The sequence below is a fragment of the Sceloporus undulatus genome, chromosome 3 (genome assembly GCF_019175285.1).
Source record: "Sceloporus undulatus isolate JIND9_A2432 ecotype Alabama chromosome 3, SceUnd_v1.1, whole genome shotgun sequence".
NCBI classification, from domain to species: Eukaryota; Metazoa; Chordata; class Lepidosauria; order Squamata; family Phrynosomatidae; genus Sceloporus; species Sceloporus undulatus.
Genome location: NC_056524.1, coordinates 218,742,385 through 218,762,559, shown reverse-complemented (window position 1 = coordinate 218,762,559; position 20,175 = coordinate 218,742,385). Strand labels below are relative to the sequence as shown.

The 20,175-nt window shown below is 40.6% G+C and overlaps 2 protein-coding genes across 3 annotated transcripts in view; both read left to right on the top strand.

Annotated features, from left to right (window-relative positions):
• IGF2BP2 (insulin like growth factor 2 mRNA binding protein 2) overlaps positions 1 to 17,853 on the top strand; it is a 79,090-nt gene extending 61,237 nt beyond the window's left edge. Inside the window, exons 11-16 of one of the 2 annotated variants that reach the window (XM_042460546.1) lie at positions 3,091 to 3,159; positions 9,410 to 9,526; positions 11,316 to 11,390; positions 15,119 to 15,250; positions 15,514 to 15,627; positions 16,245 to 17,853. In XM_042460546.1, the coding sequence (XP_042316480.1) occupies positions 3,091 to 3,159; positions 9,410 to 9,526; positions 11,316 to 11,390; positions 15,119 to 15,250; positions 15,514 to 15,627; positions 16,245 to 16,340 (603 nt within the window). In that variant the 3' untranslated portion in view covers positions 16,341 to 17,853. The remainder of the gene's footprint in view (positions 1 to 3,090; positions 3,160 to 9,409; positions 9,527 to 11,315; positions 11,391 to 15,118; positions 15,251 to 15,513; positions 15,628 to 16,244) is intronic. The other variant, XM_042460547.1, reaches the window with a different exon arrangement.
• C3H3orf70 (chromosome 3 C3orf70 homolog) overlaps positions 1 to 20,175 on the top strand; it is a 362,205-nt gene that overhangs the window by 150,914 nt on the left and 191,116 nt on the right. The gene's annotated exons all lie outside the window — the stretch shown is intronic.

Here is a 20,175-nt window from a genome sequence, read left to right as displayed (position 1 = left end):
TCGCGCCGAAATGAATTTCGTAACCCGAAAAATATTTCGTAACCCGAAACAGTTTTTGCCAATCCAACTTTTTCGTATCCCGGAAATTTCGTAACCCGATCATTTCGTATCCCGAGGCACCAGTGTATTACAAGGGGCAACCATTAAAAGAACACTGCAGCGTAAGTAGTAGCTGAAGTTTTAGGGAAGGCTGTTGATAGCTCAGGATTCAAGAAAGCTACTTCCATTTTTGGTAACACACCTCCAAAAAAAAAAAAAAAAAAGGTACCTAGAGGAAGACCTCTGCAGAAGATTTTTTTAAGCACAGGTAGATTGATATAGGAAGGTATTGCATTTTATTTATATCTTCTTCTTTGGTCCTTTTTAAATTGGTTGCTTAATTTTTGAGCAGAGAAAGATGCTGCTCTCATGAACCATAAGGCTTTGTGAACATAAAAGGTGCCCTGCTATATCAGCTCATATACAGAATGTAGTTTCCAGTAATGATCAACCAGATGCTTCTGGATGGTCAAAAGTAAGGCATAAAGGCAACAGCTGGCAACATCTGTTGTTTTTCTGCACAATCTGCTGTTTGGAAGCCTCTGGCCATGGAAGTTCTTTTCTTAGCTAATTTGCTAATCCTTCATGAATGAGTCAGCAGTGCTAGTGTCTACCAAAACATCTAGTGGCAATGAATTCATGTCAGTTATGTGATGCCTAAAGAAGTACCCCAGTCATTAGTCTTCACCAAAGCTGAAGAAACTCCAGAGTTTAGGCGATTTCTCTCTTTGGACTATACTTTCCACTGGTTGTGGTGGTTGGAAGATTCTCTGAGATTGAATTTTAGAAAGAAACAAAAAACCCTTTTCCAAACTCTGAGGAGCTCTATGGATTGGTGAATGTCTTAATGTTGTTGAGATTTTCCTTTGGTAGGACCATTCCATTCCAACTCTAGAATCTCTGTGATTCTTTTTCTCTACAGAGAAATTATCAATTTTTTTTAAAAAAAGACATTTTCCCTATTTGCAAATAGTATTGCAAAAACATAAAAGTGTACAGATCTCCATCCACAAATTACAGTCAGCTACATGTTTGGTCTGGGATGAGTGCATTTGATCTGGGATGAATGCAAGTGTCATCTTGCATCAAAATGTAAAATCAACAAAACCCTTCATACCCAGCAAAATGAAAACCTAACAAACTAATGTCTGTGAAGATCCCTGTTGTTAATGTAAGTACAGTTTCACCAAATACTACAGTCTGTACAAAGCAGTAGTACTTAAGTAGAGAGGCTGGATGGCCATCCTCCAGACTGGCTGTACTCCTTCCAACATATTAGGACCTTTGTAGCATCCTGACCCAACATTCCTGCCTGTTCAGCTTTGCCTCTTTCCTCCTTTTCAGCAGGGACCACTGGGTCTCATAAGCTGCTGCTAAGGGAAGAGTTACTTCAAAAAGGGCAGCATTTTTGTGGTGCTAGAGGTGGTGTCTTTTCCCCCTTCTGTACAGAACACTAGAAATGTAAATTATCAATGGAAATGTAATTCTTACTCCTTCCAATCCCCTTAGTTCCACCTCCCTCCCCCTGAAACTCAAAACACATCAAAGAATCATTTCTACTCTCAAAGCATCTGGATTAAGTTCCAGTGGAAACCTAAGCACATGTCCACTAGGGAAACTCTTCCTCCCGCTTGGGAGTGTTCTGATTTTCCCTTTCTCAAGGATATTTCTTCCAGGAAAGTTGACCAGACAGGTGATGGACTTCAGGAATCTATCACATTCCCACCTGGGTTGCCATTGGGAAGACCAGGAAGAAAAGAATATTGACATCAATATGCAGTGAAGGGTTCACAAAGACCTATAGGCAGTCTTGACCCTCACAAGATCTACTTTGCTTTTTCCCTCTGAACAAAACCTGCCAAGAAAACCCATGATAAGTTTGCCTAAAGGTTGCCATGTGTTGGAACCAACTTGAAGTCACACAACAGTTTCTTCCTGCAACATCCCTGTATTGTACAGGGAGAGGATTTTCTAATTTCATAGTATGTTTCCCCTACAAGTCAGCACCGCCCCTTCTCAGCTCCCAGATACTGTATATTGTTTGGGACATAAGTAGACCAGTTTTGACTTTTTCTTCTTTCCTGTACATACCACCCTCAGTGAGCCAATTGATTTCTCAGTTTTCTGTACCTCCTTGGTAGCATGAAGGCTCTTTCAGACTTTCTTTGAATTGGGTTAATATACCAACCTGCACACTCTGAAGGGGTTTTCCAAATATTTAATAAACTGTTGCCGTGGGTGGCTCCATTTTGTTTCTAAGTGAATAGACACTCAACTAAACAAATTTACTGTCTGCAGTAAAATTTGGAGTCTCACCCGTTGGCGGCTTGTCCCACTTTCCATCCCATTTCTGTGCATATAGGAATAACTCTCAAGCCATTCCCTCCACTAACTGTCCATGCCATCTCTCTTACCCATTCCTAATGTTCAGTTTTTTTTCTTTCTTTAATTGACATTCAGTGTTTTGGGACTGTTGAGTATGTTCAATTCTCCCTGAGCTGTGTTTCAGTGAGGGGTTGTCTCCTTACATTTTTGAGAAGACTTGTATTTGGGAATCCCCTGAGCAAGCTGATAACTTCGCCCCACTTTTGTTTCTCAGTGCCCTTGTTTTTCAATAATGCTTCAGGAGTGGAGCCATTGTTCACTGTTAAAAGCATTGACAATATTATTCCAACTCAACTCAGTACAGTATCTGAAGAAACAGGTTATGCTTTTACCTGAGAATCATCAAGTGATTGAATGATGGCAGAGTACAAGTGGTGTTTGTGTTTATGAAACTTCCCCCCATCTCCAGAATGAACAGGCACACTGGGAAAGGTTTTTGGTTGTCAACAGAGGATAACTTGCAAGCATTTGGGGTGCATGGGAACTAAAGCTTAAAAGTATTAATTTTATTGGTGGGGGGTGTGCAGCTCCTGGTGGCCATGCTGCCTGGGGTATTCTGGTAATTGTTGTCCAAAAAGTATTTTTTTCCGAGCTCTGATAGGAGCACATGTACAGCAAGGATGTGTGGCCTCTCCCTGCTGACTGTCACTTTCTCTCCTGACTTAGAGCCAAATGGCATACCTCTCGGGTCTCTATGGAGCCTTGCCGAGTGGCGCATACCCTCATCAGCACTCCGTAAGTGGGTTGCCCTGTTCTTTCTGGACGCTGGCCTTCCACGCACCCTGCTTGCAGCATGTCTGTCTGTCGCTTGGGAAGCGTTTTCTTCTGCACCCTTTACTAAGCTCTAAAGAGAAGGCAGTTCTGTTCTGGAGCAGTTTTTCCATATTTTTCCACACATAGCTACAGTTGCTTCCTCTATCTTGTCAGTGATGGTAACTAATCTCCTAAGGAAGTCTGTTAGCTTCTTATGTTTTAAACGATTCTCTGCAGATTACCATCAGAAACGACAGTCTGGAATGTTGGTCAAATGGAATTATTTTTAATTATATATTTGTGGCAAACTGAGCAGTGTTGCTCTTAGGTGAAGTCATACTGCTGGCTAATGCAGTTTCATGCAGGCCCACAATTGTTACTGATATACAGAGATTGGAAATTTTACTTTTGCCCCTACTGGCTGGAGAGATTCCAGGGTTGTGGTCCAACAAAGTAACATTCTCAAGCTTTGCTTACAATGTGCTTGATGAAATATGGCTTAGGTTAACCTGCAACAACCTGATGTTAGACTGCATTTCCCATCATCCTCAGACTCTGTCTTTGTTTTCTGGAGTTATATTCCAGAACATCTGGAGAGCAGCACGTTGCAAAAGGCAAATTTTGATACTATGTATGTCACATAAGCACACAAAAAGTGCCTTGTACTTTAATAGTGGCTTGCCACTAGTGGTTCTTCAAGGTGTCAGCAAAAGTTTTGAAATCTTGGTACCTGAGATCTTCTATCTGGAAAATGCCAGTGACTGAATGGATCTTCTGCATGTTCAGTAATCTGCTCGATATCTGAGGTATGGTTCATCCCAATAGGCTCCACACCTTTATGAAGAGAAGCTGTGGTCAGTGACTCCTCATTGTAAGCAGAGGTGAACAGATAGAGCTGTGGACCATTAAAATCTTTGCCGGATGTTACACAGCTGTTAGAGATATAAGTCTATCCATAAAGAGGTGACAAATGCTAAGTGTCCTAGCCCTGCATTCTGTAATGAATATTCTGTGTGATCTTGCTTTAGGAGGAAAACATTAAAGTAATCCTGGGAACATGTCCCCCCCCCCAAACCTTTGTGATTCTGCTGTACATTGTAATTCATCTTGCATCTCTTCTGATGGTGCCTTGGGAAACTTTCCCATCGTTTTAAGGTTAGGAAGTGAGGGGTCATCAAGATAATAAAACATGTGCGCCTAGACAGGACACTCTGTACTGAATACTTCATTCCATCAATTTACAGAAGCATAGATTGGAAGGACCATCACTCAGAAAGTGATTCTTCACCATCTGCCACATTTGAACTTGTAGATCCATGTGCAGAAATAATTGGAAGCTGCTCTTACTTAGATAGCAGGAAAGACACCTGGGATTCTTTCACAATACAAAATTATAGCCCTGTGATCCCACTTAAACTGTCATGACAACATCCTTATGCAGTTCTGGGATTTCCTCTTTAGGGAGGGGTATTTCTAATTCTCAGCCAGAGAGATCTATCTAGTGCCTCATAAAAAACAAAGCCCTACAATGCAATTGAGATGAAATAATAGTGTTGTAACTGTGTAGTGTGTAAAAGACCCTGGTTAAGTGCATAGCTTGACAATCCTAGATAATCCTTACAAACTTAAAGCTTTCCTTCTGAGTCTACATTAGGTAGGTTTTATTTACCAGTGTTGGACTGTGGCAGTGTCTTTTCATTAAAAATTTGGTTTAGAGGAAGTACTGTCCCTAGTGGCTAGATAGAACTATCATTTTAGGAATAAGATTCTTTCTATTGTCAGTCACATTGAGGTTCACATCAGAAATGTGTGGCTTCAACTTTGGTGTTATCAGTCATCAGAAGGACAAAAGCTGAAATACTTTTTTAAAAAACACTTGAAATATAATGCCTAAAATGCAGATTGATAAAATTTAAAAGAACCACAGCTGCAAATTCTATTGTGCTATGACAAAGTATGGATGCTGGAAACCGAGGCATCCACTAGTTTCTATGCCAGAAAGGAAAGTTTTGGGACCTCCGGATGGTGTTAGACTTATGTTTCCTTTCTTCATCACCATTGGCTATGCTGGCTAGGGCTGATGGGAGTGGCGAGGCTACATTCTGTAAACAGAAAATATTGTAGTCTGATATTTGCCTATAATTTAGAGCAATTATAATTCCACAAAGATAGAGAACTTTTGGCACTACAAGAAGAACATTGTGCAATAATCCTGCATAATGCATTCCCTACATAATATATTATCCTAATATGGTAAAGATTTTTTTAAAAAAGATGAAAGAAGCAGTGAGAAAATACAGGACAGTTGTAAATAGAAGCCCCCAGCATCTGCACCACTTGCTGTGAGCGAGGCACAGCAATTAACTGCTCTCAAAGCCTAGTGTGGAACCCCATGTAGGCTCCATGAACCCATTGCTTCCCCTGACTTTTTTCACTCCTAAAGCCTCTTTCTGTTTAGGTTTGAATCCATACTGAAGCTGGCATAAGTTCTATATCAATATTAAGATATAATCTGTAAAGCCCAATGTTGTGCATATTTAACTATTTAGGGATTATTAGAATAAGAAAGTGTAGGTGTCTGTAACCAACAATGTGTAAAGGCACTACAAGCAGATTATAGTTAAAATATATGTGGTGTGCCAACTGAGGCAGGAGGCTTTACATATTACTTCCATGCAGAAATTCTAGATTTATGAATAATCTGTAAAAGTGGGTATGACCTTTCAGTTCAAAAGCAGGCAGATTTCAGAGGCTTGGCAACCACATTTTTTTTCTTCCCACCAGGACCTTGGAGGGCTGCCTCTGCCCCCTTCTCAGTTTCCCTAATGGCAAATTACCAATTGTACCTTTTGGGGGTAGAGCTGGCCATTTCAATGCTATCTCCACAACTGACCTGACTTTGGCTGCAAAACACCTTTTTTCAAGATGGTCCCTTACAGATTTTCAACTTTCCTCCACCCAAAAAGCACAAAATAGCCAACTACAGGGCTGAGTTAGTTCCCCAGGTGACCTTGTAAGATGAAACTCCTCTCCCCCAAAAAAACAAAAATAGCCTTAAAGGGTGCAATTAGCCATATGGAGCCAAACTTTATATGGAGGGTACAGGGAAAGCTCAGAGAAGGTAAGGGGACACAGGAGTCCAGGCACCTCTCATGGACCACAATTTGCCTACTCCTTTTAAAATCATTTCAGCCACCCCATGATTATCCTAAGAAATGCATGAAATCAGAAAGGAGAATACCAATTGTACTATAGATAGATAGTTAGATAGATACACAGACCGTAAGTTAAATCCAAATTGAATAATTGTTCTATAGATATTGAGAACATTGGCACAAAGTAATGCTTTATATGTGTGTAGAATGTCCAATTTGGTCCTTCCTATCTTAATCATATTTGCTGACACAGCAAGCTTTGGTACTGGACTTTTAATTAGCATGTTCTCATAGAATCATTCCAGTCTTTCTTTTAAACAGGCAGCTAATGTTGTTCCTACATCTAATGAGAATGGATGGATATTTTTCATTTATTATAGTTCTAGGAAATTCAAATGGCAGTGCTAAGAGAACTTACATTTTCATTTCAGTTCCTTTATAAGAGTGTGTCTCAAGGTTTAGAGGTATCTTTGTGTGTTGAAAGAAAACTACTGACAGAAGTCATGAAAATTAAAATCACAATAATTGATTTGGCTTGACCTATCAGAAGATGAAATGTTTTGGCCTAAATCCAACTGCCTCTCAGCTGGGGGGGGTAGACCTATTGAATCAATGTAACTTACACAAGTGTTGATTTACCTTTCAGCATTTATTGACTCTACCCTAGTAAGGACTAGCTGTTGGATTTAAGCCATTTTCTGCTGGCAGAAGTACATGGCTTGGAAGATATGCTTATGCCTCCATAATTTGTTTATGCAGGCTTCTCTCCTTGGATTAATTTGATTGTTTCTTTATTCATTATCACCTCTGGAGGACAGTTCACATAAACCTTCAATGTGACTGAGTTGCAAGGGAGAAAAGAAAAAGAGTAATAAGTGCTTCATACTTCCTGTTTTACTATTACGTCTATATATAAACTGCCTTAGATCCCATCTCAGGAGAAAGGCGGAGTATGACTTCAATAAATAAAATATCCCTGTTCCTCTAGGTTAAGATGAGTGAGGTGAGGTGACCAAATCCACAGGCTCTGGAAGTGTGAGGCTCTTGTGCATCGTATTATGTCCTCCTGCCTCCTCCTTGTCACATCCAGTGGCCTAAATTCAGTTGCTAGTCCTAAATAAAAAACCCATTGAATCAGCGAAACTTACATAAAATTTGACTTGCCAAGTTACCATTGATTTTGATAGATTTTAACCAAAGCCACAAGGGCAGAGCAATCATTTCTGAGGAAGGGAGAGACTCCACAGTGGCAGAACCCCCACTTCTTAATTTTTGCCAGTTTGTCCTAGTCAACAGAGAAGGCAGGCAATCCTAATCATTCATTTTATTAGTCTTCCCAGTGACACAAGCGGAAGGGAAAGCCCATATGCCAGTTCCAGAGCTGTCATAGATGTTTTTTTTTCCTTTGACAAGGATGTCCTGAGGGAACTGTGGGTTTGTTTGTGTGAAACAAAAACTTTCCCAATCCTGTCAGGAGAGCAATGTCTTTTTGGTTCCTTTGGATCGAAGGCCTTCCTGGTCCTTTTCCTTTTCCCCAGCTGCTTTGGACAGAATGCTGCCAGTGGTGCTCTCTTCCATCATACTGGTGGCTTCCACAGGCATACATCCTACCCTGACAGCTGAGCAGCCTTCCACCACATTATGCCAGAGTACTGCTGACAGGCCAGTTGAAATCAGTGGGACACAGTTAAATATTCCATTGTGAAGCCACCATCATATCTTATTGCTTTCAATAGGTGTTCAGTTGCATGCATTGATCTCCACTATATTTAGCTCCCTGTCTCTAATGGGAATCCTCTGCGTCCTCTTCTGTCAGGCACTTTTGAGTGCTTTCTTACTGTGACTCACTCCATTAATTTTCATATGGCTGAGGTAGAGAGGTTACAGCATCTAAATTCCAGTTCTCTGAGATACATGTGCTCAAGCAAAATCTAATATAACCTTTGCTGTAGTTTAATTGCATATACACAGTCATTGGCACACTAAAAGCAAAGTGTGTATTTTTACATAAACCATCCAGAATATTGACAGTATAGTTAATACTGTCTATAATGAATTTCAAATAGTCTGCACATCACTGTCCGTTCAGGGCATTCCACCAGGGCAGAATGTGAGGTAAGAAAAAGGAAGCTAGGAGCTGTTAATATCATTATAATGGTTTGTTGGAGTGCATTCCCAGAAGAGAGACTATTACTCAAAGGGATTAGATAGATTCTCCAGTGCATGGAGTGTAAATCTGTTACACTTTAATCGAGTGCTAATTACTTCATCACGTTTCTAATTAGCATGGTAAAAGCCCTCTCCATGGACACTTTTCAATGCATATTTAGAATGGAAATCAAGATTTTATCAGTATTGTGAGTATAGAGCTTGAGACGATAGCTCTTTGGGTTTGGTTCATGTTACTAAAATCTAATCCTGTTTTGTGGAGTTCATTCATTTGGTGTTATATGTGTTTGCAACTAGTGATGCAAGAACAAGGCAGCAGTGTTGTTCTTTATATTCACACACACACACACACACACACACACACGAGATTTCCTTCAGAGTGAAGTGTGCGTGCATGTGCGTTTGCGTGTGTGTGAGCGCCTGTCAATTTATGGCAACTGTCAATTTATGGCAGCCCCATGAATTTTCATAACATTTGCTTAGGCAAGCAATACTCAAGAGATGGTTTGTCAGTTTCTTCCTCTGAAATAGAGCCTACAGCACCTAGTATTTGTGGGTGGTCTCCCATCCAAGTACTAACCAAAGCTGACATGCTTAAGTTATCTTCCCATATTAGAAAGAACATGGTGCCTTTAGGGTATTTAGGTGCTTATCAGAGCAAGATAGGTGGGTTCATTAATTCCTCAGCCTCTTTCCAAGCACCTTTTCATTGCTGGTGTGGATTTTCTGTGCCATCTGTCATGGAAGACCAGTCCTTGCCTGCTTTCTTCTCTGCCTTATTGCTGCATGCAGAACAGATTGACTGTATGAAACAAGTGCACCTTGGGAGGCAGAACACTAAACTACAGGCAGGAGAGTTGCACGTCTCATACTCCATGATATATTTCCTGTCTCTTTGCCATCCTCAGTTGCCAGAGCAAGAAGTGGTGAATCTGTTCATCCCAACACAAGCAGTGGGTGCCATTATTGGAAAGAAGGGCCAACACATTAAGCAGCTGGCAAGATTTGCTGGTGCATCAATCAAGGTAAGAAAGCCCACACATCTACCTTACTTCAGGGGACCTGTGGCCCTCCAGATATTGTTGGACTCCAATTCCCATCAGCCTCAGCCTGCCTGGTCCATTATGAGGGGTCATCAATTTGAAGGCCACAGGCTCCCGAAATGTGCTTTATTGCTTGCCATCACTCCACTTACACTTTCCACCACAAGAACCAGCTGCTGTCAGATTCTGGCCACCTTCAATTCAGATCTCTTAAATACATGACAGTTATGAGTCCATGTATAGTGTAATGTTTAACATTGTGCTGTGACTTGTGATCCAGGTCCCTACTGAGTCATGAAATTCTCTGCTTAGCCTTACCTACACAGTGTTGTGAGGATAAAGTGGAGAGCAGTCATTTAAACTGCCTGGAGCTTGCTGAAGGAAATAAATGTAGAAAATACAAAATATGACCAGAAGTAGTTTGGTTGTATCTTCCTACAACAAAATACTGCCTGTCAAAGTTGCACCACCTCTTCATCAATTTTTACAAATTGCATTTTTACAAATTAGAAATTCTCCTTCCCCACCAGCAATATAATGGAGCTACAAAGATGCAATATTGGAGGAGGGGCAAAGCCTGGAGAGCAGACAGAATTCCTCTTATACATTTTCTTAGAAGCCAATTATAATATCTTCCAGTTTTCTAGTGAATGCAGGCTGGGTTAGAAAAGACAGCTGGTAGTGTATGCAGGACAGCTGATATATTTGGGAAATGACTCACTGTTGGAGGCTGATTCAAGTGACTCCTGGAGCTCGATGATGAGTGGGTCTGACCAGCCCTGCATGACACTAGTTGAGTAAGGCTTGGTTACACTTGGCCAATCAGAGCTGCCTGTGTGTGAATCATGATAAATTAGGACCTGTGGTATATTTAAAGACCAGCCTGTGACGCACCCAAATCTATCTCATTATGTTCTAGCACAAGCAGTACAGTTACTAGATATGTACTTACATTTTGCTTGTGCTACATTTTGCCATGCTACACTTGTACTATAAGTGTCCTAAGCATGTTTCCTGTTTATTGCATGGAAGTGTTTCTGCAAATGAAAACTGAAATATGGAAAATGTCCCTGAAGTTGTTAAGATCTAGATTATTCAAGGTGGCTCTCTGTAAAACATGTCATCCTTTGCGAAAAGGTAATTCCCCTTCCCTCTGCTTCAGTGACCTCTGAGGACAGAGGTAAGGAACCTGATACCATCTAGATACTGTTGAATTCTAGTTGCCATCATGCATGACCATTGGGCATCCTGGCAGATAGTGACGGGAGCTGAAAGTCTAAGCTCCTTTGGTGGGCCACAGGATCAACCATCTCTGTCTTACACTCTAAAGGCAAAAAGGGTAACAAATATTCTGTTCCGACTATTGAAGGCTTGTCTTGTAGATACTACTTTGCGTTGTCTTTTTTAAAATGGAGATTACTGTTTCAAAGAAGGCAATCTGTATTACAATACTGAAGTACTTGCCAAAAGATGGGAAGAAATCCATGCTATGTATCGGGGGGGAGGGGGGGGGACTGAAGGCAGCTGTACAGTTTCAGCTTGGTATTATAAAGAAAATGAGGGAAATGAATTATACAGTACACAGTAATATTAAGTCAAGAAAACAGTATTGTAGTGACCAGAGTTAATGTGCAACATCTGCTCTTAACTTGGGATGGATTCCATATAAAGTAGGTTTGTTGCAAAATCAATGACACATCAGTGGCAGGCAAAGGGGCATTACCAGAGAGAAGAAACTGCTGTGCCTTATTATGTTTTCTGTGACCTGCAGATTGCACCAGCTGAGAGTCCAGATGCCAGTGAGAGGATGGTTATCATAACGGGGCCTCCAGAAGCACAATTCAAGGTCAGTACAAAGCTGATATGCAATGCCCACTTGTGTGAACCAGCCACTAGAAGCACAGGATAGCAGCTGTCCAAGAGAATGTGAGAGAAAGGCTAGCAGTTGTTGAGTGCAGCTGACCCAGAAATATGGAAGTGGTTTGTACAATCCATGCTGGTTTAATGTAGCTTTGAACACCATATAAAAACATCCAGAATGTACCAGTAGTTTTCCTCCATATTTACCTTCATATTGGTAGGTCTCAAATCAGCCTCCGCAATTCAGGTGTTTCTCAATTTTCAGCAAGCATTTCAGGCTTGGTGCATATTTTCATTTTAAATCTTAAACTTATTTCCTCAGAGGTAAATTTCACCTGTGTTCAGTGGAATTTATTACAAGACAATCATTCATGGGATTGCTGGTAGAACCAACCAATGCTAAAACAGATGCCTGAGTATTCTAAGACCTAAGGCAGAGACAGAATAAAATTGCTTCATCATGATGTTAAGCTTGCATCCTTCTCTAATGGCATAGAATGGAACCTTTGTTGGGCATTTGATTAGAAGCCTCAACTTCAGCAGAATTTGACTTTGGATGTTCTAGAAGCCAACTTGAATCCAAATAAGAGACATGATATAAGTTATTGATCTTCTTTGAGGTTGACAACACCATCAAATGAATTATCCAAGACGTCTTAAGGAGTAAAGGCAAGAATAGAATGGAAACCAGAGTAGGTATTTTTACTGAATGCACTTCAGTCTGACTTTGACCTCATGCTGTTCGATTTATAAGTCCAGTACATTGGCCATCCTCAGCACTTGCTCTGAAAATGCCCTGACATCATTGGTTAGAGAAGATTTCATGTTCCACTAAGTAACACAGAGACCTGTCTAGGATATTCAACAGTATCATGTTGGAAACAGCAGCTGATGGAAAGGGAGAACGACTTGGTGAATCAGGTAATGGTTTCTGTTGAAGTGATTGCTGCCATGGTGGAATAAGAGGTAGGTATTCATCTCCCTCCCAAGCAAGCTGTGCTTGGACCTGCCAAAGTTACAGATCAGTCACTTGTATCATGGAAGGATGCTGAACATGTGAAATCGGAGCAGACTGTAAAATAAAAATCTCATAAGGGAAGGATGGTAGCAGTGGGAAGGGCCACAGATGACATCGTAGGCATGCCTCTTATGCATACGGTACTATCTCTGGTCCTACTCATAGATTTCCATGGGATTATATTGCAGGTAAGTCAAGTATTGTGAGCCAGACACCTCATGAGGCTATCACAGTATCTACAGTCCTTTGAGTCATCTCAGATCCTCCTATCTGATCTCAAACCATGACTTGAGTATGGTCTGCCACTGTATCATCCCAGAGAGGTGGACCTCCAAGAGGAAGATGTGAAGAATTGAGAATGAATCTGACATAGAGGAGAACAAATTCGAAGTGGAGTGCCCGGTGACCCATGACGCATGGGACGAGGAGATCTCTGCCAACAGCCAAGCATTTTTGGGGAGAGTCCATGATTTCATCATCCAGAAGCAGGTGCTAGCTCCACTTGAACACCTGAAGAGACCTAGCTGGAGAGAATGGGAAGCCTTAGAATGGCCTTCTCAGTGGAACGTCGAAAATAGTTCTTCAGTACCAAGACAAAGGATTAAGCGGAGATAAATCGAGGTGTGAGCTGAGTAAAACCAAAAGGAGACAAACACTAGTGAGGTTGTGAAGTCGAAGGCTTTCATGGCCGGCATCCATAGTTTTTTGTGGGTTACTCACAAAAAACTAGTGAGGTTCCTAGATGCTGCTCACATAGTAGACAAAAAGGAACTGAGGAAAATAAGTTGGAACAGTGAGGGATAGAACTGAGATGGGCTGAGCTAGTGCCAAAAATCTTGCCTAGCTATTCCAGAAGGTTCTGAAGGTGCTCTGAGCAGTGTGATTCACAGAGACAATAGTATAACTGTTGTAGTTCTTACTAAAGTATTTACTGAGCTAAAAAGTTTTAGGTAAATGTAAGAAAATATTTACAGTATGCCTCCCAAGAAAGCAAAACCAACTTTGAAAACCCTAGTTCAAGGGGAATAACAAGTGGAGGAAATAATTTGGAGAATTTAGACAGCACCATAACTAAAATAACAAGAAAGTTTGCAAGTATGGTAATTTTAAAAAGACTTGAATTGGCTAAGCTGAACTAAAGAGAGAAAGTACTGTAACATGAGAGAGAATACAGAGAAAAGGAATATAAGAGAAAGTTAAAGAGAACTAAGAGAGCGTGGAAAAAGCAAAAGGGCACATGGATTAGAGATGTATAACCTGGAGTTGAAGAGAATGGAATTAAAAGCAAGTTTAACTCTTAATGCCAATGTTTTCCCTGCTCTGATGGGCCAGTGTCACATGCTGTTTTAAACACTTGGGACAGAGCACAAAGAATCAAGATTGATAGCTGGGCATGCTAGCCAAATGCTTCCCTCAAACCTTGCAAACATACTAGCATTACTGACCCCAATATGGGGCAGAAACGTCTGTATCTTAAATGGCAGATATTGAGGTGTTACAAACCGCCGCTTTGCGGCGGTCTCCCAGCGCTGCTATTTGCTCCGCGAGGGAGCTGCCGCCGCCAAACCACACTGCTCCCTTACGGAGCAAAAAAGAAGCTCCAAAATGGAGCTTCTTCTGACGATGCGTTAATGACACCGCTAGGTGCCAGTGGCGCACTCGTGACATCATTAGTGCTGCATGACATGCGGACGCACAGCGTCCATTACATCAAGATGGCGGCGGCCGTGTGGAACGGCCGCCGCCATTTGTTACGGACAGAGTCCGTAACAGGAATAGGGGCATCTGGAAGAGACACCTCTTTTTTAAACTGGGACGTCCTGAGGACGTCCCAAGTGGCAGTTTGTAACCCCCCATTGTTTCACTCCATGTATTCTAATGTCAGTATACAAACAGTGGGTCATTGTTCTGAATTTCAATTCCGGATGCTGCTGAGAGTGGTTGCAGATAGGATTGTACTCATTCTGTGTCTTTTCTAGCTAATGTCTTGAACACTTTCCCCCACATTAAGATCTATTTGTACTAAGGTATGCATATACAGTGGACCCTTGTTATATGCTGGGGTTTGGTTCCAAGATCCCCCATGTATAACAAAATCCGTGTATGCTTAAGTCCCATTAAATATAATGACATAGCAAAATGGTATCCCGCATAAAAAATGGAAAATCAAGGTTTGATATTTGAAATTTATACCTTTTTTGAACATTTTCAAATCGTGTATGCTTGAATCCGTGTATTAAAAAATCCATGTATAAGAAGGGCCAACTGTAGTTACATATAGTCATAGCTAGCCATGTGAGCAGAACAACTCACAGTCCATCCAGCTAGACAACTGGTATCCCTAGGCTAGCACTTGAACCTGACCCCAGTTCTATTATTGGAATAGGTGAATAAATCATATTACTGCTTTGCAGAATACAGATTTGGAAGCGAGATTGTTATTTGATGGGGAAATGGGCTAGTCTTGCATCATGTCATTGCTCAACATCCAGATATATGATATAGCCATTTGCACTGATAAGAATCTCGGATGTGCTGAACTCATCATTTTTCTTCCATACGCAGAAATCTTGTTCTTTTCCTATTCTTTGGTAGGGTAAAATGAGCTTTTTTGAAGCCCATATAACTATGTGTCACTATGACAGTAGATTAGAATTCAATAGGAAATGTAGCAACTTAACCTTTTGTTTTCTTAGGCCCAGGGACGAATATTTGGGAAACTGAAAGAAGAGAACTTTTTCAATCCAAAAGAAGAAGTGAAGCTTGAAGCCCATATTAAGGTGCCTTCTTCTGCAGCAGGTCGTGTGATAGGAAAAGGGGGCAAAACGGTAGGTGGGCCATTTTATAACAAGTTTAGGTAAATATTTTCAAATAAAAATTGCTAATATGTTTCTGATTTAGAGCAGTGCTATTCAAAGTGGTGGCCTTTTGTGTTCCCTTTGGATTTGTTTGTCTGTAAATAGGGCAAGAATTAGATGAGCATCCTTGTTATGTCTAGTGGCAATGCTGTTAACCTGCAACAGTATGGAATTGCTTGAATACAAAAATGATCAATATGAAAAATAAATTTGCTGTATTCTTGCTCTTTTAGGTGAATGAACTACAGAACTTAACTAGTGCAGAAGTTATTGTACCACGTGACCAAACCCCTGATGAAAATGAGGAAGTTGTCGTCAAAATAATTGGTCACTTCTTTGCCAGTCAGGTGAAATATTTTCTTTAACATGGTTATTCCATCAGAGGTTAACAATAAGTCAGCATTTGAGCTGTTGTTTGGAAGTGTATGAATACTGATATTTAATGGTACACTGAACAGTCTAAAATTCAGGTGTTAGGTTAGGAGGGACAAATATACAAACCAAAGACTTGACTTAGGTAACACCATTTAGTTTCTGGTATTTGAAAGTCTAGAGCAAAGGCAAATCTGTAACTTGTAAAATGCTTTGAACAGTATATTGCAGATAACACATTTTACAGGACATCAAGCATTTTGTCCTGCTTTAAAAGCTATATATTTTATGTGCTGTTGTTTGCTAGTCGGTAGCAGAACAGCCTACAAGTATGGTTACCAGCAAGATTGATTGTTGATGGCTACAGCATTAATTTAATCAAAGCTGGCCCACTGCAGCTCACATACACAGGTTACCACCTATGGTTCAGCTGAAGATAATGGTATACACAATGGCAACAGAGAGCTTGGGCTTCACCTTACTGGCAGCTGGGAGGAAGGAGGGTGTAGGTTCATCAAGCACAATCTAACTGCCAGTTATACAGCATGCTTTCTTTTTCTTTTACTGAGAACTGTCTTTTTCTCTACTGCAGACTGCACAGCGCAAGATCAGGGAAATTGTCCAGCAGGTGAAACAACAGGAACAGAAGCACCCTCAGGGAGCCCCTGCCTCACAGCGCAGCAAATGAGGCTCCTAGGTGCTAACCAGCAACAACCGATGAATGTAGCCCTTCCAACACATCACAGACTAACCGGACCAGAGAGCAAACCAAAGACTATCTGGAGGCATCCATGTCTGCCTAAGAGGCTGGAGCTCTGCAGAGGACTTCTAGGGATGGGAAGGGAGGTTTTCAGTCAGCAAGGGACAACCTTCCATGCACCACAGCCTACCTGGAGTCTGGTTAACAGTACAACGCTATCCCTTTAGTTGGACTAACAAAGACAGACATTTTGCAGACAAACCCATTCAGAATCTTTTCTGTACATGTGTGTACATACTAGGAAAACCTTTTTTTTTTACACAGTGCATGGGCTGTTGTACAAGACAGCATTAATATATTTTAGAATTAATATAGCTAACTAAACTAACTCCAGTCTTTAATTTCTTTTTAAACAATTACTTTTTCTTTTCTTTTTTTTTAGAAAGAAAAGACATTAGTCTGTTATGGATTTCTAACAGAAAGTAGGATGGAGATCTTAGGATTGCAACAGCAAAAATTAAATGGAAATCAAAAAGTAATCAATAATTAGAAGGGCTTTAGAAAGACCAATGGCACCTGCATGCCATTTTGGATTGTCTGTTAAGTGCCAACAGAAGGGATACCGTCTCGTTAGCAGAGGAATCTCTATGCATTTCTTTCTCCAGCTCATGTGATCTTCTCTTTGCTTCACAGATCTCAAACTGGTTTTTGCATACAGTCTCTTTGTACCACCAGTCAATGCAGTGCTCCAAGTAAAACACATCATGGAAAAGACAAAAAAGAACCACCCAGCTACAACTTCCACTTTGCTTATCAAAATGTCAAGCTACAGTTATGCTTAGGTTTCCTAAAGTGTGTGTGGAGGGGGAGGGGGGGGGGGGGGGAGAAACTTCATGCTGTTTACAAGAAAACAACAGTTGGTACATTTTCTGTGTAGGATGCTGCCACCTATACTTTGGGAGGTGGGTTTTTAAAGTGGGATTGACAAGAGGGTGTTGGCCCAGGGCATGAAAATTGCAACTTTTTTTCAAAAAAAGAAGAAAACAAAGGAAAAAAAACAAACTACCTCAGGTGTTTCCATACCTCAGCACCTTGCTCTTGTGTGTCCCTTTTTGAGATTTTGTATGCCTTGTAAAACTGAGAGTTGGAGCATTTTTTATTTTTTTAATAAAAATGAGTTGGAAATAAATTTAGACAAAAGACAGCTGCCAGGTGGAAGAAAGCATCATTCTGTATGATGTCTATTCTGTATTATCCTTCTGCTAGATCAGAGTCAATGGCCTTGAAACATAATGAAATAAAGGATAGACACGCATGAGATGCTGGAGCAGAACTCCTGAGTTTGACAGGTTACACACATGATAAGAGTTTTTCTGTGCTAACAGATGGATGTTATACTGGTTTCTGTGAACCATACCATTGTACCAACAGACTGCAATGCCAGTTTTCTCCACATCAAACAAGTGTTCTATGAAAAACAAAATATACCCAGCTAACAAGAGCTTGACCTGAGTAATTTTATTTAATAACAGATGACCATGGATTAGTAGACTATGCTCCAGAGGAAGAAACTGGCAAAACTGCCTGTGAGTATTCCTTACCCAAGAAACCCCTAGGAAATTCATGGCGACTTGAAAGTATATATACAGACATAAAGAGAATTGGTGGTGTGTAAACGCTCTTATGTTGCCTACTCCATTCCCTGCTTTAACTACAGGATCTTTTGGAGTCTTGTGAGATCAGTGTGAACAACAGAAACAAAGGCTGTTCCTTGTACCAAGAAATTAGTTGATTTTGACTATCTGCATTAGAATGGCACTAAATTTTTTGTCATAACAACTGGCTTAGTGCGTTCCAGCTTTTGTTCATCTTTTCCTTACACAAGATATTGAACAAAGCAGCATAGAACCAAAAAGCCATACAAAAATGAAAATAGGACTGAACCAGGATGAGTTGGTAGCCATTAGTGAGACAGAAGCAATTAACATATGCTAAAACAAAGTTTACAAGCTAACTGCTTACAAAATTAATTGATTTTATAGCACACATATTTACATGCTAACCAACAAAAGCTAATGATGCATTACATGTAAGTTCTACAGTTTCTGCTTTTAACGGAACTACAGTACATTGCAAATAAATAGCTGCTCCCTAATTAGCAGCTTCTTGCAGATGAACAAGTTTTGGCATTGTGAAATTTCCTTTCGAAATGAATGGAAAAGTCCAGTTGTGAAGTTTCCCCTTACTTATTTGTGTAACTCGTAGACTCTGGCTTATACCCAGGGTAGTGCTGCTTATATTACATTTAACACACTATACCAAAGGATGCCTCTATCTGAAGAGCTGATACGTTTAACAGCCTCATTGGGCAATCCTACATGTCATCTATTCAGAAGTAAGCTCAGCATTACCTTAAAACCAATGTAAGTGTATATAGGTGGTGGTGGTAGTTGTATGGCTTCAAGTTGTTTCCAGCTTATGGTGACTCTTAAGGGTGAGCCTATCATTGGGTTTTCCTGGCAAGATTTATTCAGAGTGGGTTTGCCACTCTTGAGGCTGAGCAAGTGACATGCCCAAGGTCACCCAGTAGTTTCCATGGCTGAGTGAGGATTCAGACACTTAAATCACTACACCACACTGGCTCTCAGTGTGTATGGGACTACAGCCCAGAACATTACCTCACTGTGGATATAGCACAGAGATAAAGACTTGTGTGGCTGGCCCATCATACAGGGGCATTATAAGGATTACTGACAATGTACATTAAGTACTTTAAAGTGCTGTATAAATACCAATAATTTAAAGCAGAAATTGAATTTGCTGAACATTAGTTCCATACCAATCCAGTAAGAAAAGCAACTCATCCTGAGACATATGTCTATATACATTAAGGTATAGTCCCTTAAATGTGGGTCAGCCACTAACTATTGTAGGTGTATTCCTGAGAAGGAATGAAAACAATGGCCTGTTACAGACTGCCAAAATAAAGCTGCTTTGGGTCTCTTTGGAGGTATGCTGTTTAAATGATGCATGCATCCTAAGAATCTGGAAGCTGCACCAAAGCTGCCCTCCAGTGCTTAGGAACGGAGTGTGGCTTTGGTGCGACCTCCGGACTCTTAGGACCCATGCATCATTTAAATGGCATACCTACAAAGAGACCCGAAGCAGCTTTATTTTGGCAGTCTGTAACAGGCCAATGTGTATCAAATTTAATCCTGCCAAAAATGTTGCTTTGTTATAGAATAATTCCCTTCAAACATATTTCCACTTAGGACACATCCCTGTTTTAATACAGGAATGGGTAACTGCCGGAGACCTGGGGGCTGCATGAATGCCTCACTGGATAACAGAGAGCCACACAAATGCTAAAGGTGTTCCTGAATAGGGGCAAGTTTTCTGTTTCAACTGTCAGCATCAATTAAAGTTTTTGTAAGCGTATAAAAGCAGTAATTTAGTGTGGGAATTCCTCCAAAATTATCAAGCTATACCCAACATATAGCATATACGCACATTCACACCACTGCCTCCTGCCAGCAAATTCCTCCCACTTAAATATCTTGTCTTTAAATGTTCAATTCTTTTCTGTTTCTGTAATGATAAACAAGCCGATTATCTACCAGACAAGAGGGACATAAGGTTTTTTCATCATGTTCTGTACTCAAGACCACAACCCATTAACATTCAGTTTGCAGACACAACATCACTTTTTCTCCTTTACTGTATGCAACAATTTATCCTAATAAAAGGCATGCAGATACTGTGAATTGGAAACTGCTTAGAGTTGCTATCCTCCATCCATAAGTTTTATTAAGTCATTTAACAC